Source organism: Myodes glareolus, chromosome 9, assembly GCF_982192425.1.
Source record: "Myodes glareolus chromosome 9, mMyoGla1.1, whole genome shotgun sequence".
In the NCBI taxonomy this organism is placed as follows: Eukaryota; Metazoa; Chordata; class Mammalia; order Rodentia; family Cricetidae; genus Myodes; species Myodes glareolus.
In genome coordinates, this window is record NC_142034.1 from 82032676 (window position 1) to 82058332 (window position 25657).

Genomic DNA, 25657 nt, shown 5'->3' on the forward strand with positions numbered 1-25657 from the left:
ACGGCAGCAGCAGAAGGATTTAGCCCCGGGAATTTGTGTAGATTGCATTGAAACCCCCTCCTTTTTTATTTTTACCCACACACTTCTGTGTGGAGGCTTTAACTCTTTGACTCCCATGAAGAATCTGAAGTGAAATTCAATTCTCACACTAGAATTCTCTGGGGCTGCAGCGAGCGATGCCCTTTTTCCTCTGCTGTCTCTTGTCTCCTTCCCCTCGACCCCAGTCTCTTCTATGTCATTTCCCTTTGAGGACAGGATAGTATCCAGACATGAGTCACTTTAAGCCATGGCCAGAACTCTTCCAAAGTAGGTGGGCACAGGGAGTTGAGGCCACCTCTCAGTCAACTGCCTGAACACCCTGTTCTCAAAAATACTCACATTATGAGACAGCCCTGGGCACACCATTAAGTAAAGTTAAGAGGCTTGTATCACAGGAAAGCTCAGACTGGGAACAAAATTTTACCACAGCGAAGGAGATGGAAAACAGTTACCAAGTCTGATTACACGCTAAGGGGGTCATTTTTGAAAGACCTCCCAAGTGCTGGACACTAACAAACTGCCTTAAGTTTGAATCCCTTCTGAGCATGGTAAAATAGGGACACATTCCGTACACCACATGCAGCTCCAACTAAGGAGAGGGAAGAGAGCGCACACAAAGCCCAAAAGACAGCTTAGGTTGGAGCCGGATTGTTTCTTATTTGCAAGTCAATCGTATTACCTCCAAAATCGGGTCTCAGACGAATGTCATAACCTTTCAACAGTCTGTCCACCGTCTCTTTAACCAGCGACATATTGCTAGGGTCATTGACACTAAAGAAAAAAAAATGACAATAAACAGGAATGAATAAAGAAGACAGCTCTGCATCTTCAACAGCCCTGCTCGCGGAGAGGTATGCAGACAGCCCTGACAAGTGAGAAGGAAAAAAAGACACTTACCTCTGAGCACAGACAGCGGCGATTATTAAGGGGAACGACCAAATCCCAAAGTAGCCCCTTTTCCGGACTCTCCACATCCCTTTAGTTTTTGAAGGGATTGAGGGATTCACTGAAGAGAGGAGATCCAACTTAGTCTGCCCAGTGCAGTAATTCTAATGTGGAGCGCATGCGCACGTCGTACCAAAACATCAAAGGGGCAGCGGCAGCTGCCGGGGACCGAGATTTCCTTGTTAAAAAAAAAAAATTAAAGGGGAAAAAGAAAGAAAAACATTTATGTGTGTAATATGTACATGTTTGAATAATATTAAACTGTCACCCCAGAAGTGCAGCCTGAATAAAATCTTTGTTTTCTTTTTTTTTTCTTTAAGACAAAAGCAACCAGAGCGTCTGGTAAGTTTCTTTTGTTGCAGGAGGTAGTTTTGCACCTCACGGGTGGTGGTGGTGGTGGTGGTGGTGGTGGTGGTGGTGGTGGTGGTGGTGGTGGTGTGTCCTTAAATATGAAGAATAAAGATTAGGAGGTGTGGGGTGTAAGGGGTGGGGGAGATGGTTGCCTGAGATCCCACTCCAGGTCTAAGCAGGTTGAAAGGGACGAGGAGTTGAACTTTATTTCCTTAAGAATAGCAATCCCCTGCCTGGGACAAGTGGAGGTGGTGAGGGTGGGGGTGGGAGCACTAAGAGTGGGGAGGGGAGCAGTGGGAACCGGAGTCCGAGGAGCAGAAAAGAAACCAATGGGAGGAGTGCTGAGCAAACGTTGGATTTTGAGCGAGGGGGTGGGGAGTGGATTGAGAATATGAAAGAATCAGAAAGGGGGTGAGAAGAAAGGGAAAGGATGCAGGAATTCTAAGATGCTAGTCTTTCCTGGGAGTCAAGGGGCAAGCTTTTTCTGCACTACTCACGAGCGATTTCTTTCTCTTCCTCCTGCTCACCCTTTGCCCCCTATTCCCCAAGAAGAAAACCTCGGGGTCCTGGTTCCTGGCGTTGTGACGTTCCTGACCCGCTAGCCTGGCTATTTATAGCAGGAGGGGGAGGGGGCGAGGGGGAGCAGTCAGGCAAAGGCATCTCTGGGTTTGGGTCTGACTCTGCACTGGGAAATTCTAAGTGAGCAGGGTGAGGTTTGACTGAGGGACACGGGAGCTGGGGGCGTGAGGGACAGAGGGTGACTGGCGCTCCAGCACAGGTGCGGGCCAGGAGGCACCAAGTGTGAGGGCTGGTGGCAGGGGTGGGATGCGCTCTTCAGACCCCCACGCCTCGCGGGCGCACACGCACAGCACAGACACACACACACACACACACACACACACACACACACACACACACACACGATCATGGTCTCCTCCACCCGCCACTCCTTACCTCACCCGCCCGAGCTCGCCGCCCACTACTGTAGCCCCACGGAGCTGCACCCCTGCCGCTCCACTCTGGCCAGCTGAAACTGCACCTCAGCGTCCAAGCCCAGTGTTACACCTAAAGCAGGCACAATGAAGGGGGCCGCTAGACCGATCGTCCGAGCTCCAACCCACCTAATTCCACGCCACCACTTCCCCTTATTTCCTTTCTTAGAGCCCCCTTCCCTGCTGCCCCAGGCACATTACCACAAACACCAGATTGAAACTCAAAGCATTTCCTCTGCTCAGGGCGGGGGAAAGAGGGTGCAGAGAACACCGGGACTGGGGTGCCCCGGAGTCGTGTTCCCTAGCTTATCTTGGAGAGGGGGAGGGAACAGGGCAGGTGCTCCAACTACCCGGAGCACTCCTTGGTGAATAGGTGGAATGGCAGAGCTCAACCCTGGGTCCTGGCCACCAAAACTCAACTCATATCTCCTACTGAGCTTTGTTATTATTTACGCAGAGCGCCTACTATGCACAGAAAGCCATGCTTAATGCAATATTAGCTCGAAGTTGACACCACGATGTCCCCATTTTACGGGTTTAGAAATTGGCACATTGAATTTGAGTAACATGCCCAAGGTCATTCAGGTGAAGGGTGAAAAGCAAATTGTACTTTTAAAGTAGTGTTTCTAACCCTCAGATTAGACAGTGTCAGTTCTTAAGTCCAGGACTTCACCCTCCGCTAGCTCCTTGCTGCCACGCGGGGGACCTCCAAGCGCCCGCGGCGCCTGAGAGACAGAGAGCTCACAGAACACACCCGGCTGGTGGTCCAGCAGATCATTGCTGAGAGCAGGAACCCAGAGCCCATAGGGTCCACAGCTGGTATGAAGGTGTAGGGTTCCCTCTGAAGACACACTGTGGCCAGGTTCGGCTTCCCTCCTGACCCACATACTACATGCCCCCGCCCCCCACCGCTCCGGGACTGTGAGAGTCATCCTGGGGCAGTTTAGAGAGGTGATTGCAAGGGAACCATGGGGGAGGGATGGTTGCCGGGAGGAATCTGATAGCTTCTTTAGGATGGAGGGCAAACCAGAACGAAAGAGCTATTTGCTTTCATAGGCTGAGGAAGTTTCTAGGTTACAGACAGGTAAGGAATAGCGCCATAAACACAGTGCAGATAGATGTACTGCATGGCGCTCTGCTAGGCTGATGCTTACAGAAGCCCATACAAAGAACACACGCACAACATACACACACACACACACACACACACACACACACACACACACACACACCCGGGGTGGGGCAGGAGAAGGATTGCTGATCTCTTCCTTATCTTTGCTCTTATAGGAAGACTATTATTCAAGCTAAATATCATGAAGATAGAAAAATATGTTTCAGTAACCAAAGAATTCTCACTCAAGGTAGTCAGCAGACAATGTAACCTAATGATGAAGTCCTAGAAAGCTTATTTTCTTAAAAAAAAAAAAAACTCAAATTTAAGCCTTCCCTTAGTTATCCCTCTTATCTATCACCTTCAGGAAGGTTCTCTTCAGAGTTTGGATTGAAAGAAAGGAGTTCAGAAAAGAAAACAAAATAAATCCCAAGCTACCCTCACATCCATCCAAAATAATAGTGACTCAAAGAGTGATTAGACAAGGACATACTAAAGATCTGCTGGGGGTAGATCTTCTCAAACACCTAGAAACAACTTTGCAATATGGTAGTGCCACTAAACTGTGGTCCCCCTCATTAATCTAATCTAGATGAGTGTTAACACTGGTTTCCCCACTGGGTTCCTGTTGAATGATGTAACTGTTGCAGCAGCATTTGTCACGTGATTAGTACATATTGACAATCTTTAATGAACGGACAAGAAAGCAAACAATATTGAATGGCACTCGGTCTTAAAAATAGAAAGAACACAAACTGGATGCAATTTTTATAAATTTGCCTGAAGAGAATAAAGGAGCAGCCATTAGAAGAAAATCAAAAGAGCATTGTGAGAGATGAGAAAATAAAATGTCAAAGGATGAAAGGAAACCGGGATGTTCTTGTCCTCCACGTGGTAGCTGTCATTTATATTTTCTTATCAGTGACTACAAGGAATAATAATAAAAATATGTCATTTCTAGTTACATGGTGAAAGATGCACATGCCTCAAACAAATCTTACTGTGGACCCGCAAGAGTCTCGACTCTGCAAGATTTGTTGGTATAGCTACTTAGGAAAATACAAAACTGGGTGGCGGGGAGACTCACATGTCATCTGAAGTTTGATGGAGTCATGGAGAATGTGATCCAAGATCCAAAATGTAAATAAGTCTCTGGGCAAAATGGCTGCACTCATAAGAGACTACAGTTTTATAGTCATCTTTGAGTATTTACCATGTAAACACAAAGTGCCAACAGGTATCAACTCTTTATGACTATTCTTTTCTATAATATTCATTCATTATCATAGACAAATGTTATTTGACAAGCATTGACAGCGACATTTTAAAAACAGATACATTCTAATAGGGCAAATGGCTATCATATAACTAGTTGCATGTTGAGCCTGTGATGAAGGAAATAGTCTGCATTATTTTGGGGGGTTACTTAGTCTGAGGGTGCAGGTGAAGTTTGTAACTGAATACACGATCTATCGCATGAAATTTGAAAGGTAAGCTATCCTTGGGCTGGAATGAAATGCAAAAAGTCTTTCCTGTTGGTTAACTTCCATAGCACTGGAAGTGCTATGTCATCTATGATATAGGAGATAAGGAACTGGTATATCTCCCAGCTGTGAACCTTGTGAGCTATAGTGCCAACTTATCAGGCAAGAGGTGCTCACTGGTGCAATAGTTGCACAACTGGTACAGAGTAACCAAAAGTCTTTAAACTGGATTTGAGACCCACTTCACAGGAGTGAATACATGCCTGGTATTCTAAACTTGGTTAAAACCCTATTTTCAGGGGATATAATACACTTTGGGGGACCACATCATCATTGCTAGACTATAATAAACTTCTCTTTGCTGTGAATGGCAGTGAATTCAGAGAGTCGGGGCTCCTCAAGATCGTTAGACTAAATGATGGATAAGTGCTCAGCTTTTAACGGGACGTTTATACCACAACTTCTAAAATGTAAGGAGGTACTAAAGTAATGTAAAAGCTAAAAGATATGGAGAAAGCAAAATGCTGTCTTCAGGTTATGACACAGCCATTGCAGTCATGATCTCACAGAAGCAGCAGGTGTACTGAGCTGGAAAAATACTGAACATGTTAGTAGATACTCCTGGATCTAGTAGGGGCTGCTGAAACTCTAGTCTATTCTGCACAACTACTGACAGCTAATAGATTCTGTAGCAGGTAAAATCATCACCTTCAGTGTGCACCAAAGAGTGAGCCTATCAGGCTCAGTAGATAATGCCAAACCTGTAGCCACATAGATGATCTTGGTTAAAATCAGTGGGTCACAAAATGAAACAGAGAGCCATATCGTATGAATGAGGGGAGAGGACCTATAAAACGGAGACATGTGATGGAAGTGGAAGAAAGATAAGAAGGGGGACTGAGAATAAATAGAATATACCACATAGGAATGAAACAGTCAGAGAGTAAATTTAATTAATAATAAGGGAGATAAGCTACCCTGCTCCAGAGTTGAAGAAAGAACAGTAGGAGTAGAGGGTGAGAAGAAGAGAAGCCACTGAAGGGCAATGGACATGTTTGGACAATGGATATGTTTGGGAGCAGAAGTGTGGCTGATGGATCTTAATCTCACTGGAGAATGACAGGTATGGCTGTAAGGGTTCTGTCAGAGCTAGGGGAGACCGAGGATGAGAGATGCTGCTGCTCTGGATGTAAACAGTGGTGATAACAACAAACAGATGTCATTACCATCCTGGAGGCAAACCTGCTAGCCTTTCTGACAGAGGGGATCTGGAGAATGGGGGACGAGAAAGATTTGGGGTGACTCCTACGTGTCTAGCTTGAGCTGTTCAAAGGTAAGAAATGCTGGTTATGATACATTCAGTTTAACCATGATCAGTACATGTTACAAGAAGAGATACCCAAGTATTTGGTTCTTTGCACCTTAATCTTAGAATTGAGGGGTTGAGGGGTAGGCCGAGGTCAGAGTACCACCCACCTCTTGACATTGTATACTTTTCTTTCTTGCTTTTTTTTTAATTGCCATGCAATCATAACCACATTTTACCAATTTCACTTCCATTTTCCTGAACCAGAATAAGGCATTTTAAGAGGTGTCCCCACCCCTTGGTTTTGTGGCTATTCTATCCTAGAACTTCTATCCTAGAAGACACCAAAGACAACCTGATCGCAAAGCAATATCGACACATGAATCTAATCCATGAAGAATGACCAGAGCAAGAAACCTGGATGAATATCTCAACTAAGGGAGCCATTTTAGGGTTTGTAAGAGACTTGATTCTAGAGGGGGTCCCAGGTTCAAGGAGAGATCCCCAAATTGTTCCCTGGGCAGCAGAGGAGAGGGTGCATGAACTGACATCCTCCCATAACCATACTGATGAATATTTTGCATATCACCATAGAACCTTCATCTGGCGATGGATGGAGATAGAGACAGAGTCCCACATTGGAGCACTGGACTTAGCTCCCTATTTCCAAATGAGGAGCAGAAAAAGGGAGAACATGAGCAAGGAAGTCAGGATCACAAGGGGTGCGTCCACCCACTGAGACGGTGGGACTGATCTAATGGGAGCTCACCAAGGCCCGCTGGACTGGGAGCAATGGAGCATGTGATCAAAATTGACACTCTGAACGTGGCTGGCAATGAGGGCTGACTGAGAAGCCAAGGACAATGGCATTGGGATTTAATTCTAATGCATGGACTAACTTTGTGGGAGCCTGGTTTGTTTGGATGTTCACCTTTATAGACCTGTATGAAGGGGGGAGGACCTTGGACTTCCCATGGGGCAGGAAATCCTGACTGCTCTTAAGACTAGAGAGGGAGGGGGAGGTGGAGAGGCGGAGGGAAAAGGGAGGCGGGGAAGAGGTGGAAATTTTTAATAAATAAATAAATAAACAAGCAAACCTGGATGTTCCAGAAGTCACTCTTCCTGACCTGCTCCTGATGATTTGGGAGAAAAGTCTCACAGTAGTGGGTTATTTGTTTTGTTGGATGATTAAGATACTTGAGTTTATGTTTTTAAAATGAATAAGGGCTCTCAGGTTTGAATATTGATCAGACTTTTTAAATAGTGTCCAGATAATTAACAATATTCAAGAGTGATGAGACAGTCCTCAGTGATATGTAGACTGAAAGTATACTGTGTAATATCTATGCATATACATTTACTTAAACATGTATATATTATATTAGTTCAGAGCATGCCACAGGACAAACTTCAATCTAGTAATAAAGTGTTGACAGTTATATGGCTGCCTAGACAAATATGATTTGAGAATAAGAACTGATAATAATAATAATAATAATAATAATAATAGTAATAATACACACTCTAGCACAAAAGTCTCTTCAGGTCTGGAAAGATGATACTGTGGAATTATGAAGACTTGAGTTCGTATTCCCAGAGCCCATGTAGAACTGGGTCCAGTAATGTGTAGCTGCAACCCCAATGTTTCTCTAGGGAAATTGGAGGTGGAGATAGGAGAAGTTAATGGGCTAGATAGCCTGGCATGCGCAGCAGCAAAACGATAAAGAGGTCTCCTCTCAAACTGTGTGAAAGGTGAACACCAGGGCTGGAGAGATGGCTCAGTGGTTAAGAGCACTGTCTGCTCTCCCAGAGGTCCTGAGTTCAATTCCCAACAACCACATGGGAACTCACAAATATCTCTAATAGAATCTGATGCCTTCTTCTGTCATGCAAACATTCATGCAAATAGAGTGCTCATACACATAAAATATATAAATTTTAAAAAGGTCAACATCAAATCTTCAGATAGTGTCTGACTTCCACATGTGTGCTTGCACAAATGCACATGTCTGCATTAAATAAAATATAATAATGTAGTTACTCATGCACACATGTACACAAACGATAAACAGTCTAAAAAATTATTCTAAATATCCCACACATAAATTCACTTTTGTTTATTTTTGTGCCAATAGGTGTGACTAAATAAGTTTATAAATTATGGTTCACAATTAATGTTGCTTATATAAATACCTCTGATTTATTCTTCTGGCTAATCTTACTTCTCAGGACTTGAAAAGAAATTCTCCTGAAATACCACAAATTCTATATTAACCTTATGGTTAAAAGGAATACTTTTTCCTCTATAGAAAAGTAAGTGTGAATTCCATGTTGACTGTGTTCTGTATCTCCTTCAACAAATGACTGATTAACACTGATCATTAGAGTTAAAAAAACTGTACACAGTAAGCTATAAACCACTTAAAAATATTCATCTAGAAATATATTAGTAAAAATAATAAAATAGGTCATTGTGTCAAACATTATTTCAAATGCTTTCTGTAAGGTAATATATTCAGTGCTAACAAAATGCTTTAAGACGCATTTCCCCTTTATCACACTATGAGAAAACAAAATGTCAGTATCTTTATGGTCACAACTTGTGAGACAAGATTCAAGGGCTAAGGCCTTTCCTGATAGATGAAATTCTTGCATTCTGAAGCTCTCAACATTTCCCATTGACTAAATTAATATAACTGAAATAAAATCTTGACTTACACAGAAGTCTCTGTACTTTACGAATCAAATGACCAAGAGACACCATGGAGGCTTGAGTTATTGGCCATCATTTGAAGCAAGACACCTTTCGGCACCACTTCAGCACCATCGATCTTCAAGAATATGGAAAACAAAGTGCACCTCAAAGTTGGAAATGAAATTAGTGATGCTTCAAATGGAAGCAAATTGTTCAATGAGGAAATTACCTAGAGTCCAACACCGCAGAGATGCTAATTACATTCACATAAGTCTCAGCAGTAATAAAGTGCTACATCCCCTGTGCTAGAGATGGATGGAATGGAAAGGAAGGTTTTGTTTGTTTATTGGTTTTTTTTATTGTCAACTGTTTCTCAAAACCTAAATTTGAGGAATAAAAGCTCCTTGTCAATATATATGTGCAAACAGATGAACATGTGGCAACAAGAAAGAGCTATGAAGTAATTTCTCACATTCTCTTTTAGGTCTCTAATCAACAAGGAATGCCCAACAATGGTTGATCTGATGTGTAGAATGTGAATTTCTCTGGAACAGTGGTTACATGCTCTTCTGAGCCTTCTCATGTTCCTTTTTCACCACGTGTATCTTCTTGGCCATGACCTTGGAGTTTATAAGCCTTTTGAGAGTCTGCCCGAAATATTAGAATTCTAAAAAAAAAAAGTGTATATTTTTTATAAATTAAAAGCTAATAGTACACTGCCAGAGCTAGGATTGGTGGTACATACTTACCGTCAAGGAATCAGGAGACTGATACAGAAAATTTCAAGTTCCAAGACACCCTGGACTAAATAGCAATATGCTATCTCCAAAAACCAAATTGAAGCAAAGCTAACCAAAGCAAATAAAATGATGGTGCGTATTGTGGAGCACACCTTTAATCTCAACACTTGGGAGGCAGAAACAAGCTCCCTATGAGTTGGAATCCCACCGAGTCTACATAAAAGTTTCAGGCTAACCAGGGTTACATAGCAAAAACCTGTCTCAAAACAATCCATATGGTGCTGAAATTACTGCCTGCTTAGTTAAATGTTTACAACACTTCATACTATATCTTCAGTTAATTAATGTAGGAAATATGTTTCAATTATATATAATAATTTTAGTTAACAAAACAATTTTAATTAATATAAAAATATATTTGATATGTTTTATGGTGCATGTCAAGGGACCTAAGAAAATTAGATGAATTAGTTGTTAAAGATTTTATACTTATAATGACTTTTGAGGTTCACAGATGTGTTGGGAAAGTAGCTTGGTAGTAGGTACTTAACGAACAATATAAAATGATTGGTTTGAAACCCAGTCCTGGACAAGAAAAAGGCCCAGGGATTTCTATCTTCAGATTAATTTCATCTCTTTGTACTTTCATGAATCTAGAGCCAAGTGTGTTTTTATATCCACTCATGTCTCAAGTGCCTTACCAAAGCAGCTCTTTCACTAAACAAATTGTGGTTTTCTTCTCACTTTAGCAGCCAGCAATGTCAGCAAGTTGCCATAACATGTGTCAGGTGTGAAAAACAATTTGAACCGCACTTGCGGTTCATCACTAATACATTCCAAGTTCTTGTTCACTGGCATGCTTTTTCTATAATGACCACCAACAATTTATTACTCATGTAATTTTCCCAAACATATGTAGGGTGTTGTTAGGGTTGCAAGTAATGAAAAGCAAAATCCAAATACCCAGGGTAAGGTAATATTATCATTAAATATAATTTAAAAAGTCAGGGTGCTCTCAAGACCTGGATTTTTTTTTTTCAATTCTGTTTTGTGAAAGTTGGCATTATTCATAGCCAGGGTCTTGTCTAACAATAAATATCAGCTGTTCAATGTTGGCAGAGCTGAGATTAACAGCTTTTCAATTCCTAAATTTGGGATACTAAACATATAGGCATGTGTGTGCATGTGTGTATGTAATGCACACATGTAAGAATGCCTTGTGGAGGCTGAAGGCCAACATTGTTATCTTTTCCTCTTACTGCCCACTTTATAATCATGAAAGTATATAATTACAATTATAATTCATTTGAGACGGGACTTTTTAGTTAAGCTAGAGGTTAACAAGGTTAACAACTCAACTCCACTGTCTGGAATGTGCATTCAGGGTCTTATACTCTTTGTCCTCTCAGGAGTCGGTGTTACAGAAATGCAAACCGACATCTGGCTCTTACTTGGGTGGTGGAAACTCAAACTCAGGTCACTAGTATTGGTAGTATTCTCTTTACCTACTGCAGATCCTAAATAAAATTTCAAATGCATGAATTCTATAAAAAACATTTTTGCTGTCTGATCATTTCTTTGAAATTTACCACATGGAATAATGGGTTTTTCTTTAACAACAACAAAAAAATATTCCTTCATGTCATGCATGGTGGTGCATGCCTTTAAGCAGCACTTGGAAGGCAGTGGTAGGCAGATTCCCAGGAGACTGAGGCCAGCCTCATCTACAGAGCGAGTACTAAAACAGTCAGGGATACATAGTGAGATCCTATCTTGAAAAAAACAACAATGTAGTCCATCTTTATCATTTGCCCTCAGGATGCAGTCACTGCTGATGATAAACGCCCTTTCCCAATACTTTTACTTTATAGTAGATCTGGATCCCATTGAATTTCCTCTCAATGCTATCAGGTAGATTCTAATACTTCCTCTAATGCACCATATTTGGCAGTCAATGTGTTGTGATTAAGCAAAATCTTCTGGCAAAAAGGAACAGGTTATCAGTGAAGTGTGTAGGTGTGAATGCTTTCTTTAACTTGGACATTGTGAGTTAGTTGTGTTAGCCACTGATCTCTTCCATTTGTTCTAGCAGCATCATAGAAATGGGACAACGTCTTGTTTTGTTCTTGGTTCCTGAGAAGATCAATGTAGGCTTATGTTTCGAAAAAACAGTTAAGGGGAGCTAGTGAAAGCCTTTCTCCTGAGGTGTGCTGTGTGTGGGGTGTAGAATAATAGTATTGCTTTTTCTTTCTTTTTTTTTTCTTAAAGGCCAAGTTAATAATAAACAGAAATTCCAACAACAATTTCCATAGATTTATATATCTTTAAATACAATTATTCTTATTAGAATTCAGCTATGTGATTAACTCTTGGAGCTAGTGATGCACTTACTGTGAGGAATGAGTATTTAGGGGATCTGACACATTTCAGCACACGTATCGTTCAGAATGGGGGCTGTGGTTGGTTTACCAGATGGTTTTGGACATTTCCATGCTCATGTGTTCAAACTACATCATAGTAAAAACTGAGAAAATTATTTCACCTTTCAGTTCTGATTACGTCACCAAGCAAGTCTCAGTTTGATGCTCAGATGCCATCAACATTTCTCTAAGACTTGTCTGCTCATTTTAACTGAGGGTTCAGATATGAAACAATGGTCTTCACTACTTTTATTCTTCAAATGTAGAGATACTACTTTCCTTTATGAACAAAAAAGTTAAAAATCAGTACATTTAGGACAGTAGGTAAAAGGGCAGAGTGGATGATAAGTGGACTTGACAAAAACAAAGTAGGTGGTATGTAAATAAACAAATTGGTGCAGAAATTTGAGCAAAAATCTGCTGTCATTTCTCTAACAGAAGTTCCCATATTTTACAAAAAGACTTATTTATTGCCTTTATTAGTGTACATAAGGGATTTGTCTACATGTATGTATACCATATGTGTGCCTTGTTCCCATAGAGGCCAGAACAAGGCATCAGATGCCCTGGAACTGTAGTTAGAGAGAATTGTTATTCACCATATTCAATGCTGGGACCAGAACCCAGGGCTCTACCAAAGCAGCAATTGCTTTGAGCATCTGAGCCTCTATAAGAGAAACTCCTGTAGTCAAACTGAAACGAATTTCTAACTCTGTAGTATCTGTGATTACCAAATGTCAGCAGTGTGAGTACTCAATAGATATGAGGTGTTGATGGAGGCTGCTTGTTGGTTCCCAGCTCCTCAGCCCTTAAATAATCACACAGAAATTGTATCAATTAAATCACTGGTTGGCCCATTAGCTAGCTTTTTATTTGCTAACTCTTACATCTTAATTTAACCCATTTCTATTAATCTGTGCTTTGCCACGTGGTTTTGACTTACCTGCAAGGTTCAGTGTCTGTCCCTGGCTGCGGCTCCATGACTTATCTCTGACTCCGCCCTTCTTTCTCCTAGCATTCAGTTTAGTTTTCCCCACTTACCTAAGTTCTGCCCTATCAACAGGCCAAGACAGTTTCTTTATTAATCAATGGCATTTACAGCAAGAAGGGAATCCCACATCAATGATCCTGAACATTCTCAAAACAATGACATCTTCCTGAGCCTGAACCCAAAAGTCTAGTTCAGCAACTTAATGAATATGCTGAGCCTCAATGTACCTGTGAGTTTTCTTCAGAGATCAAAGACAGGAGTCAATGTCCCTCCCCTTTAGGAGTCTAATTGCAGCAACAAGAGGGAGATAGTCACCATAGATGATATAAGCAACAAGATCTTAATTACACAAGAAAACCATAAACCAAAGGGAATGTTATCTTTGGTGGATATAAGAAAAGAGATCAGAATAATTTTATGGAAACAAATGTAAAAGACTAAACTGAAAATGAACTGTTTGGAAATGAACCTTGAAGGATGACCAAGACATGGTTGCAGTTATTAATGAGTTATGAGAAAGTCTGGAATACGTTTTACGTGATTGTAGTGTATGCATAAATTGAAGACATATACAGCTGCAAAGGCAGTTAAGACGGAGAATCTTCTATATCAGGTAGAGATTACAAATTATGTAGCTGGATAGTATGCTCTGAAATTAGTCCTTGTAGCAATTATTTTTTATTTTGATCATGGATAAGGAAGCTTTTTATCCTACTAAGTAATGTATGCTTTTCCAGACAATTCATTTTGCAAGAGAAACATGCAAAAAGCAACCATAAAGAATGCTAAGCAATAAAGATGAGTCATAATTTAAAGAACAACAGACCTGAAAAGAATTAACATGACCGGGAAAACACAGTAAGGTTTTATAAACAATAACAGCAACTAGCATGCAAAACGCTTCTTACGTGGCTACCAGTAGTGTTTCTTATACATATTTATGGGTCACCCATTTGTAATGTATGGCATGGCCTCTCACAACATTCTAACCTTAGCATAAATTTCACAGACAGATGCATAAAAGCTTAGATCACAGACCCATTCAAAAATCAGAATGGATAACTTGGGAACTGATCAATGGGAAAACACGATCAAAGTACTTTTTAGTCTCTGGGTTTAATCTTAAGCACTTCCTAAAATAAAATCAAATCACTGTGGGAAAGCAGTAAAGAATTTATAGGAGGGAACCTGAAAGACTATAACAGATCTGCATCTCACTGCTTGTTACTTCATAGGAGCTAGGGGTAAAAGTAGACTTTAAGAACTTGTCTGCCCCCTCCTTCCTTCCATATGGAAAAAGGGAGTATAAAAGCGATGGGAGAAAATAAACCTCTAAGATACTATCACGACTAAAGCTTAAGTCTTGGATTTTTCCTTGGAGAAGAGAAAAATATCTAAAACTTGACAAAAAAATTATTAGATATCTGTCATTTACAACAACTCTTGAAAACAGGAAGTCAAACTCCTGGATTTTGAAAGACCCATCAGCAACCATAGGCATACTGATATAATCCGGATGAGTTTTTTCCTCAAAAATAGATACTAGAGATACATATCTAGCACTATTTAGTCTGCATCAACAAAAAGACTGACTTTTGTGCTCCCTCCTCTATTGAGAGCACACAGTACAAGACAAAGTTCACATTGCCTTCCTGAGCATTCTGCATCTATCATATGCTGCTAATTAGAGGGTGTGCAAGCAAATTACACTGGGAGCCTCTTTATGGAATCAGACTTTGTCTACTGCTGCAGGACTTCTGCTTCGCTAGACCCCTAGCCTCCTCTACTTGCCTCTCATTCACATAGAAATTTTTCTCTCAATGTCCCAGTGAAGGAATTAGACCTAAGACCAGAGGAAAGTTTGAAATGCATCTCCAGTGGACAGTTTGAAATGCATCTGGGGAAAACAATGATTATCAGAGCTACTTAAATTTAAAACATAAAGGAGCAGAGTTAGTCATTGAGTTTTAATGCTAGTTGTATGATTGTGTGGCACCGCAGGATGAAGAAGCAAAAACCTCCTATTAACTCTATTATCTCAACTATAAATGAGAAGGTCAAACTAGATGATCTTTAAGTTCGTAGCCAATGGAACTTTCTAGGATATAAACCAGACATTGGCAAACTCTGGATTTCTAGTCAAATCTAGATTACCTCTGATTTTACTATCCCAGATTTTTCAAGTCAGATGGGGTCCCAGCACTGAGAGAAGGAAGTAGCTATGCAGTATCACCCCTAACCAATAAGCTGATTGCTATGATACCGACTAGCAAATGGAAAACTAGTTTTCTCCAGTGGAATTTTACAGAGTCTATACTACACCTCAGAGCAGAACTCACGAGCAGAAGTAGTTGGCCAATACAACACAAACTCCATGTTTTTGGGGTGGGGGCTGTTTTCTTTTGACATTTTTGGTCTTATTCTTTGTTGTTGTTATTTTATTTACTGTCAGATTTGTCTTTTGTTTGTATTTATTCATTTATTTTGAGAGAACCGCAGAGAGTTAGAGAGACCATAAATAAGGGTTGGTAGGGAAGAAGTCTGGGAGGTTCTGAGAGGAGTTTGGAGGGAGAAACATGATCAAAATATGTTATGTGAAAACAGCTGATTAAAAAGTCAAAGAAAAAAATAACAGTTTCAGTTTTGTTGGAATGTTGCCCTGCGCATGAGTTTAGGCATTGTGTATGACTATTTTGGTACAACCTCTTGAAACATAAGAAAACTACATTATTCTGGGACTAGTATTACTATCTTCAATATTAAAAAAATAACATAGAACTACTGAGGTGATATGGGATTCCCCTCTGTTTCCTGTGAATACCATTGGTTAATAAACCGTCTTAGGACTGTGCAGGGCAGAATAGAGGTAGGCAGGCCAGAGAGGGGTAGGAACTAATCTGAATTCGGGGAGACAGAAGGCAGAGTCAGTGAGAAGCCATGTAGCCCCGCTGGAGACAGATGCCAGAACCCAGTAAACCACAACCTCCTGGCAATACACAGATGAATGGAAATGGGTTAATTTAAGATATGAGTTAACCAGAAATACACTTAAACTATTGGTCAAACAGCATTGCAAATAATATGGTTGCTGTGTGATTATTTTGGGGCTGAGCAGCCGGTAAGAACCAAGCAGTCTACTACAACAATCAGAGGCAAAGCAGGTTAAGTATCTCTCCCTAGTTCACTGGGTCGAGGGCAGGACAAAATTCACATTCAGCCAATCTGCATCCAGACAGGTGCTTTCAGCAGTACAGGCCAGCCTGAATATGGGAAGGACCACAAGGAAAGTGGATCTTAAAACCTCTGAGTCATCATAATATGCTGCTGTTGTTTTATTTTTAGAAGTGGGGTTGACATCAACAGGAACTCGGGTGGGAGCATGAATGGAGGCAAGTGGCAGGCAGGGGAGAGGGTCTGCGAAATCAACAAAGTTAGAAAACATCACCACCGGTAAAATTTAGCCCGCTGTCTTTTTCACCCTCACACACCATCCTGAAACATGTTTCATGTTTTCTTCATTTTTCTTTGTGGCGCAAAATCACAGGCACATTCACAGATGAGTTCACAAGTGAGATGGTTGACTCGGTTGTCAGCCGTGGCATCCTGCGTCTGTGGAGTGGAACTCATCACCCTTTGCTGTCACTTCTCACTCCTCATCCCCTTCCCACTTCCTTTGAGACTGCATTTGTGCTGAGACAACCTGATGAGTGAGAATGCTGGGTGCAGGCGATTTTGCTCTTCACAATACGCAGCAGGGCAATGCTCAGGCACGTTAGCCTGCAATGTGCTTTTGCCTTTGTAGACCCTATTGGAGAGATCCTTAAAATGTGTTTGCATATATATGCTTTGCCACTAAGGCAAGGACTCTTTTGAATGGAAGGAGCTCATGAACTAGCAAAATAAAGAAAGAAATACCCCACAGAGGAGAGGATGGAGAGTCTTTTTCGATATCTTCCCTAAATGACAGCTGAAGTTCACGTTATTGGAGCAGTAGAGTTAGAGTCTTATAATTTGGGGAAAACTTACTTTAGTTCCTAAAAATCTCCCGCTCTTCCTTTATTTCTTTCTGTTGTTGGTAAACATTTCTTATTCACATGGTTTTCATAATCACACAATGTGCACCCAAATAACTTAGTTTTGGCCATTAAACTGTGTTTTAACTCCTTTCCTGTTGCTTCCTAATGCAAATACAGGGGTTGGTAAATTTCTTTTTTTGTTGTAGTTGATGCTGCTATTTGCTATTATGAAGTACTCTTTGATTATTTTAATCCCCTGTCTTTTTTTAGCTATATTTTATTGTTTTTATTTAAATGATTTCTTTTTTTCTTTTTTTCTTTTTGAAAATGTATTTGTTCCTTGCATAATTTACTGATAAAGGTTTCCCCTCTTTCTACTCCTACCAGTTTCTCTGGACATCTCCTCCCATCCACATCCATCCATTTCTATATCTCTCATTAGAAAACAAACAGGCTTCAACTAGGTAATGATAAATTAAATTAAACAAAAATAAATAAATTTCTTAAATCTTCCCTGGTCAGAAGAAATGATCATTTTTAATATTCTTTGGGCCCATAATAAAACAAAATCAATCTCTATCTATCTATCTATCTATCTATCTATCTATCTATCTATCTATCTATCTATCTATCTTTCTCTATCTATCTATCTATATCCATCTATCTATCTTTCCCATCCTTTCATCTCTCCCTTTCTTCACTCTCTTCCTCTCTCCCTCTGTCTCATCTATTTATTTAAGTTATTAATTTATAGTTCTACTAAGCTAGAATGCCTGAGTTCTTGACTATGCTAGACACAACACTAAACAGTGAGCTTCCCTCCGAGCTCACATTAACCCTTCAAGCGTGCAACTGCCACCTATACTTGTTGAATGATAAAACCAGGTAACAGAAATGCTTCAAGATTTGCTAAAGTTCATACAACACTGATGATGAATTATTACGACTACATAATAATCACATAGGTAAATTCAAAATTCTGACTTGGCTGGGTTGAACTCAAGGTGGTAACATCTGACAGTATACAATTTCAGAGGAAAATAGTCCAGAATTCCTCACATTGAAAAGGGATGGGGTGGTCAAGAAAGATCTTACTTGCTAGGAATGGACCAGATTATAGTTATGATTATAGATCCGTGGAGTGCTTGTAGCTGCTGGACAATAAATTAAATGTCATATACAGTATACCATGTATATTAGAGGGTGATGTGACTACAACTTTCTTTTTTTTGATGCTTATGAGTTCTTTTTTTAATTAATTAATTTATTTATTAAAATTTCTATCTCTTCCCCGCCTCCCTTTTCCTTCCCCCTCCCCACCTCCCCCTCCCTCTCTAGTCTTAAGAGCAGTCAGGGTTCCCTGCCCCATGGGAAGTCCAAGGTCCTCCCCCCTTCATACAGGTCTATAAAGGTGAACATCCAAACAAACCAGGCTCCCACAAAGTTAGTCCATGCATTAGAATTAAATCCCAATGCCATTGTCCTTGGCTTCTCAGTCAGCCCTCATTGCCAGCCACGTTCAGAGTATCCATTTTGATCACATGCTCCGTCGCTCCCAGTCCAGCGGGCCTTGGTGAGCTCCCATTAGATCAGTCCCACCATCTCAGTGGGTGGACGCACCCCTTGTGATTCTGACTTCCTTGCTCATGTTCTCCCTTTTTCTGCTCCTCATTTGGAAATAGGGAGCTAAGTCCAGTGCTCCAATGTGGGACTCTGTCTCTATCTCCATCCATCGCCAGATGAAGGTTCTATGGTGATATGCAAAATATTCATCAGTATGGTTATGGGAGGATGTCAGTTCATGCACCCTCTCCTCTGCTGCCCAGGGAACAATATGGGGATCTCTCCCCTGGGACCCCCTCTAGAATCAAATCTCTTACAAACCCTAAAATGGCTCCCTTTTAGGGTTTGTAAGAGACTTGATTCTACAACTTTCTAAAACAAATGTCCTGTTCATTAAAACTATATTAGATCTATCTGGATTGGGGGAAATTCAAGGTAAAGCAGGAATAGAAAACCCTCTGTACCCACACACACCCATGCACATGATCACCTGTGTACACAGGTACTTACACATAAACCAGACACAGAATAAAGAGGAGAAAAAGAATGCCCCAACAGTCTGCTTCAAAAGGAAAAGAATTTTAAAAAGGGAAAACCTCAGAGAGTATTTGACGTAAAACTTTGGTTCTTATTGAATGGAGTCTACTGTTACAATAAATATAGATGAGGATATTTTGGAGAGTAATGTAAAATCTTTAAAGTAGGTTATTTATAAACAGAAATGGTTGTGGATGAAGTTTCTGTCCTGCCCAGTCACATAGCCATTGAGTTCCAAAGAAACACACAGAGGTTTATATTAATTATAAACTGTTTAACCTATTAGCTCAGGTTTATTATTAGTTAGCTACTACAACTTAAATTAACCCATAATTCTTTCTACGTTTAACAACCTGGCTTGCTACCTTTCCTCAGTGAGGCATTCTCATCCTGCTTCCTTTTCAAGATGCTGGTGACTCTGTCCCTGTCTTTCCTCTTCCTAGAATTCTCTTAGCCTAGTTGTCCTTCCTATACTTCCTGCCTGGCTACTGGACAATCAGCATCTTATTAAACCATTATGTGTGGCAAATCTTTACAGTGTACAAAAACATTATTCGTCAGCAAATAGTGAGCAGGAAAAATGGCTCTTCAGTTAAAAATACTAGCCATTCTTCCAAAGGATCAGGGGTTGCTTCACAGCACCTGCAGGGAGGATCACAATTATCTATAACTCAGTTTCTGGAATGTCTGATGTCCTATTCTGTCCTCCTCAGGTGCTCCACGCACATGGCACACATAAACATGCATGCAAAAGCAGAGATTGTGCTTCGCTTATGCTTTAAGTGGACTCTCAATGAAGAATTATAAGTTGTAATAATAAATAAATTACATTGAGAATGTAAGAAATTTGTCAGAGTTTCTCAGGTTTTGCCAATGAGAAAACAGAACGTGGGAAGAAACAAGCTTTCCAGGACATTAGAATGCATGATGTAGGTAGTTCTCGGGCGCCTTTGAAGAATAACTAGCAACTGTGACATCCAGTTTCCTTTGCCTACATCTTCAGCACTATTCTGAGAACTTTATACAAATGATGTCTTTATTTTTCAGCCAGGCTCATTTGTCCTTGTCTCAGTTCCTAGACTCAGGTTTCTGCCTTATGTTGCACTGCTTTGACTTCTGCTTCCTGCACACCCCAGGGTTGCGATAGACCCATCCAATCAAATTGCATGCTCCCTGGTCTCAGGAACTCTATTAGAGTCCAGATTGACTTCTGAAACTCAGTCTCATGGGCTCCCTCAATTAGCGCAGTCCATCTACACAGGCTTGCATCAGTGTTCCTGCCTGTAAGTTTATTCTTCTTCACTGTTGACTGGATTCAACTGTTAACAATAAATACAGAGTGGGGGTGATTATCATATATCGCCCTCACATAAATACTGCAATACTAATAAGAACAATAAAGATAGCTATTAACATTAACCAGATATACATAAAAAACTGATGGACATTTCAGAAAGTTTATTTGAAGTTAGCTATTTCTCCAGTAGTTTACTAGCTCATGTTTTATGTCTCATCTCAAAAGGAACTCTTATCCCTGGGGTGTGTTCTCTGTGACTTCCTATAGAGGTCAAAGTTTTTCTGAAAACCAGTAAATGATCAAGCAAGAACACTCCATATTGAGTTGAATGACTGTTTTTACACATCCACAGAGAACAAGGGAAAGAGAAGTGACAGCAGCTAGAAGCTATCACTTGGAAAAACTGGCTATACAGGGGAGCTCATGCGGTACTGAGTAGTAAGCTTAGGAAAACACTTGTCATGGAAGTATAAGGATTCGAACTAAGATCCTCAGCACCTTTATCAAACATAGGGCGTGTGTGCAGGTCGTACTCCCAAAACTGTGATGGCTGAGACAAGCTGATCCTGAAGTTTACTGGCTAGTCAGCTAGCTGAGTCACTGAAGAACAGTTCAGTGAGAGACTGTCTCAAACACTAAGTGAGGAGTGACTTAAGACAATAATTGACTTCAGCCTTTGTCCTCCGTACCCACCCATCAACATGCACGTGAGCACTTGCTTAAACAGGTGGACACATATATACCAGACACAAAGAGATGGGGGAGACACACCAATGGTCTATTTCTCTTTAAGAACTAGGGAAACTTCAAAATCATTAATGTTCAAAATTTTTACTAAGATCCTACTATGTATGCTCTACATAGCTTATAGACACACCAGAGATATCCTGGGGGGGGGGAAACACGTTTGTGTAGAGAATTAGTTACTGTGTAAGTAAAAATGTAATTTGTTATACTGTAGAAATTATGTTTTGGGGTTTTTTTGTTTGTTCATTTGTTTGCAAAAAGGGGTATTCACAAGAAGAAATTCCAGAGCAGTTCCTGGTGAGAGTTCAGGATAAGTCTCACGAAGAAATTGCATTCAGACTGGAACTTGTAACCCGCAGCTGTAAAGTTAAGCATAAAATGACTGGGAGGGGTTCTGATGGAAACAGGGAGAAAATATAGAGAAAAATGAGGGAGATGTTTCTAGTGGGTGGAACAGCAACCAAATTCCCCCAAGATAAAGAAGAGTGACTAGAATCAAACTGAACATGTAAGATCCCAAATAAAAGGAACAGTAAAGTTTATGAAACATCAATTAAGACAGAATAATGGATAGCTATTCCAAATACATAGCAATGCACGTGTGCTGACAATATGCAGAATTGCATAAAATACCTCTTCATCTGTTACACAGTGGTAAAATCACTTGGTGGATCACTTTAACAACTTCCATTGAATACCTCTTCTAGATCACAATGGCATCTTAGACATGACAAACAATGCTGAAGTCAACTTAACACACAACGAGTCTTTGAATACATTGTCTTCATATTACTATATACACCCCCCAGCAGTGGGTCATGGTAGGAGGGATGAATAAATCTATAAATCATTCTCAGAGTTTGTGGCTTCAATCAAAGGTTGAGCTCTAAGGCAGTCATCCTCTTAGGTAGAATTTTGGACAGAGATATCCTAATGGATTAAGCATAAGCAGCAGTATTCTTTCCATTGAGCCTCAGCTGATTATTTGGTAAACTGGGGGTACTGGCAAAGTTTTACCTGGCATGCAGTTTATCTGTTGTGAATGACAAAAGTAGAATGGACTTAATAGAGAATTCACATGAAATGTATCTCAGCCTTTAAAAGATAATATAGACAATAAAAAATATCCCAATTTATTCCACATGAACAAATGTTTAGCCTTTATTATAATGTTCATATTGGGTCTATATTTGCTTTTTGAAACCTGTCTGATAGTGAAGCTGCAAGATATAGTCCATGGTGTGGTATTGGAAGACTGGGCAGCTCCCAGGTGATCCTAATGGGCACTGATGCTCAAACATCTTACCTGGAGCCTTACGAGAAGGGAGACCAGCTACTATTCCACTCCTTGTCCTGGTACCCTTCAGGGAAGAATGCAAATAAGTGCCCAGATCACCAAAGGGTGGGTGAAAGAAGGACTTGCAACAGTGGTGTTAAAGAATCTGAAAGATCCATAATAATATACTCCCAGGGCCTCTTTTGCCCTACATTTTCTGTCTGTTTTGGGGAAGAGTCTGTCACTGACTGTAAACACTGAATGTTTCCTATGTGGGATCTTGGTTACCACCGCATCATTAAAGAACCTAGTACCACAAAAAACTGAAACTGCTCTTTCAAGTCATTAATGGAAGTAATTTTGTATCATGTTAGTGCATTAGGTCACACATCAGCCTGGAAAAGTTTATGCATTGAAAAGGACCGATCTAACACTGAAGCTGTGAGAGATATTTTATCTCCGTGTCTGTGTTCTTTTCCTCGCTGCACGTGATTTATCTCCCCATGCATCCTTTTGGTTACTTCCATCACTATCGCATCTTGAAAATGACTTTCAAGTCTCTTCGTTGTCTGGATTAGTCATATAGAAACGTCCACAGCTGTTTTTTATCTTTTGCAAACACCCCATCTTTTGATCAAGTGGTCTTATTACTCAACTTTGAAGTCACTTTGTACTTTCTGGTCTCTGTGCTAATGGTTGTCTATCTTTCACATATACCTGAGAATCTTGTGAAAACACATGCTTCTGTCCATTCATCGGGATGTGTGTGCAGTGAACTTCTACATTTCTATCAAACTTCCAGGCATTGAAGTTGGAGTTGGTGCTAGACTCTTGTTTGCATCTCATGGTTTTACAAACAGGCTAATAAAATTAGGAGGAGTAGATCCTCCTAAGCACTTAGTAACTGAGTCCTGCTAATCTATGGCCTCTGATAATTTACACAATGATTAGGAGATGAAGTTTTCAATACAATTTTGTTAATCTGGGACCAGAGAAAGCCCTGTGTTTAATATGTTACTTCCAAACAGCTTGAAGAAGTGAGTGTGTGTCAGGCTTAATCATATCCCAAAACAGCTTATTTTGCTGAATACCAAGTCAGCTGAATGTTAAGGTACATGAAACTATGGTAACCAGAGTGGGGACAAGCAGCCCAGGAAAGAAAATCATTTTCCCTTCATCTGTTATACAAACATAAATATTTTCTTCCAAGCTTTTGAACCCAAGATGTCAAGGCAAGAATCGTCTCGCTTTTTTTTTTTTGACAGTAATTTTATTAAATTATAAAAGTTTCCATTTACGCCCCTCTTCCCAACACCCTCCCACTCCCCCCCCCTCCCTCTCCTCCTCCCTCTTTGCCCCTAAGGGCAGTCAGAGTTTCCAGCCCTGGGGGAAGTTCAAGTTCGTCCCCCCTCCCTCCAGGTCCAATTAAATATCTCATATTTTTTTCTACATTGTAATGCTGGAATATGTGAGGAAAATATGACAGAGCAGCAATTTCTCAGTTACACGAGCTAGGGGTTGAATGCTATCCTTGCAACAGAAAGTTACAGCTGCCACTAGAAGTGAGTAATTACTCTGGTCAACATTCTCCAGGGAACTCCAGCTGTCTTATCAAGCATGCTTTGTCAGGACAATGCCTTTCCTGCCTGTAGTGCATCAGTGAAGGAGTGAAAGAGAAGACTTCAGAAGCTAAGCTGCAGCTTTCCCACCTTCAATTTAAATGTAAGACTCTGGTAACGCTGGCTATATAACTAGAAACATTCTCCGTAATTGTTCAGAGAATGGGAGAGTGAGAGCAAGGGCATAGGAGGAACTTCAGCTCTTTTAAAAACAGGGAAAATGGACACTGTGTGTCATGCCTAATGAAAAAGTTATTTGCAGTTGATACCTGCTGGGAAAGGCAAAATCAATTTTCTCCAAAGAGGTATGCCTGGGTGTTGGCTGAGGCCGCTCATTTGTTTCCCGGCCTCCCAGACTCCCAAAATAATCACACAGAAGCTATATTATTTGTAATACTGTTTGTTAAGCATATTTCTGACTAACTCTTATATGTTAAATTAACCTGTTTCTTTAACCTGAGTACCGACGCATGGCTGTGATTTACTGGCAAGGTTCTGGTGCATCTATCTCCTGCGGGAGGCTGCAAGAGGTCTCTCTGAATCCACCTTCTTTCTCCAAGTATTCAATTAAATTTTTCCCACCTAGCTCTATTTTGCACTGTCGCAGGTCAAAGCAACTTCTCATTAACCAATGATAATAAAAATAAACTCAAAGCATTCAGAGGGGAATTCCACATCATCTCCCCTTTTCTGCCTAAATGAAAAAGAAAGTTTTAATCTTAACATAGAAAAATTACATATAACAAGACAGGTATCAAGCAAGAATTATAGTTACAATAGTTATATCTACTTTATTTTTATCATAACTAAGGAAAACTATATTATTTCTATCTATTCTTTAACTCCATCAAAGACTCCAGAAGGATATAATATTACCTAAGTTAACAGGAAGTGCATTGTAAAAACTTTCAAAACTCTAGAATTGACAGACATCTCACTGACTGGAAAGTCACCTAATATTCTTCTGTATCATTGGATTATTCATCTTCAGCCTACAGACCCGTAATATCTGACAGACTTTACATGAAGTAGGAAATACTAAAGACAGTTTCTCCTATATTGGCAGTTTGTCAGTCACTTTCTTATGTCCTGCAGACTGTCTGACAGACTATTTTATGAAGCAGAAACCCCAAAGGACCATCTCACCTTTAGGGAAGTTCAGCAGTCATTTTTCTTTGGGTCCTGCATGTTCAGTTCATACTGCATAGCGTCAAGCAGTCCAGGCAAGAGCAGTTTCTTGCCCAGTTGGCTAACCAACTCCATAAGGAGCCTCTTCAATGCCCATCATCCTCTTGAAGTAAATTGGTGCTGCCAGATGCAGATGGGTCTTATTGTCATGAAAAATTCTAAGTTCTTAAAATATCTCAAATGTTTAGTTCTGTAGATCTTTGAAAGATTTGAAGAATTTTTGTCCATATGAAATATGTCTTTATACATCTAGAAAATGTACTAACATGACTACAAGCTTGTCTATTATAAATGACTATCTATTAACATGTATTTCTTAGTTATACATTACATTTTTAAA

General features: G+C 40.3%; 1 protein-coding gene across 2 annotated transcripts in view; it reads right to left on the reverse strand.

Moving 5' to 3' along the window:
• Positions 1–2464, reverse strand: part of Gabrb2 (gamma-aminobutyric acid type A receptor subunit beta2) — a 214303-nt gene extending 211839 nt beyond the window's left edge. Inside the window, exons 1-3 of one of the 2 annotated variants that reach the window (XM_085694855.2) lie at positions 2290–2464; positions 937–1162; positions 719–810 (exon numbers count right to left, since the gene is read on the reverse strand). In XM_085694855.2, coding sequence (XP_085550981.1) covers positions 719–810; positions 937–1013 — 169 coding nt within the window. In that variant the 5' untranslated portion in view covers positions 1014–1162; positions 2290–2464. Of the gene's footprint in view, positions 1–718; positions 811–936; positions 1163–1832; positions 1976–2289 lie in introns of those variants that run through there. The other variant, XM_048435993.3, reaches the window with a different exon arrangement.
• Positions 2465–25657: the final 23193 nt, after the last annotated feature.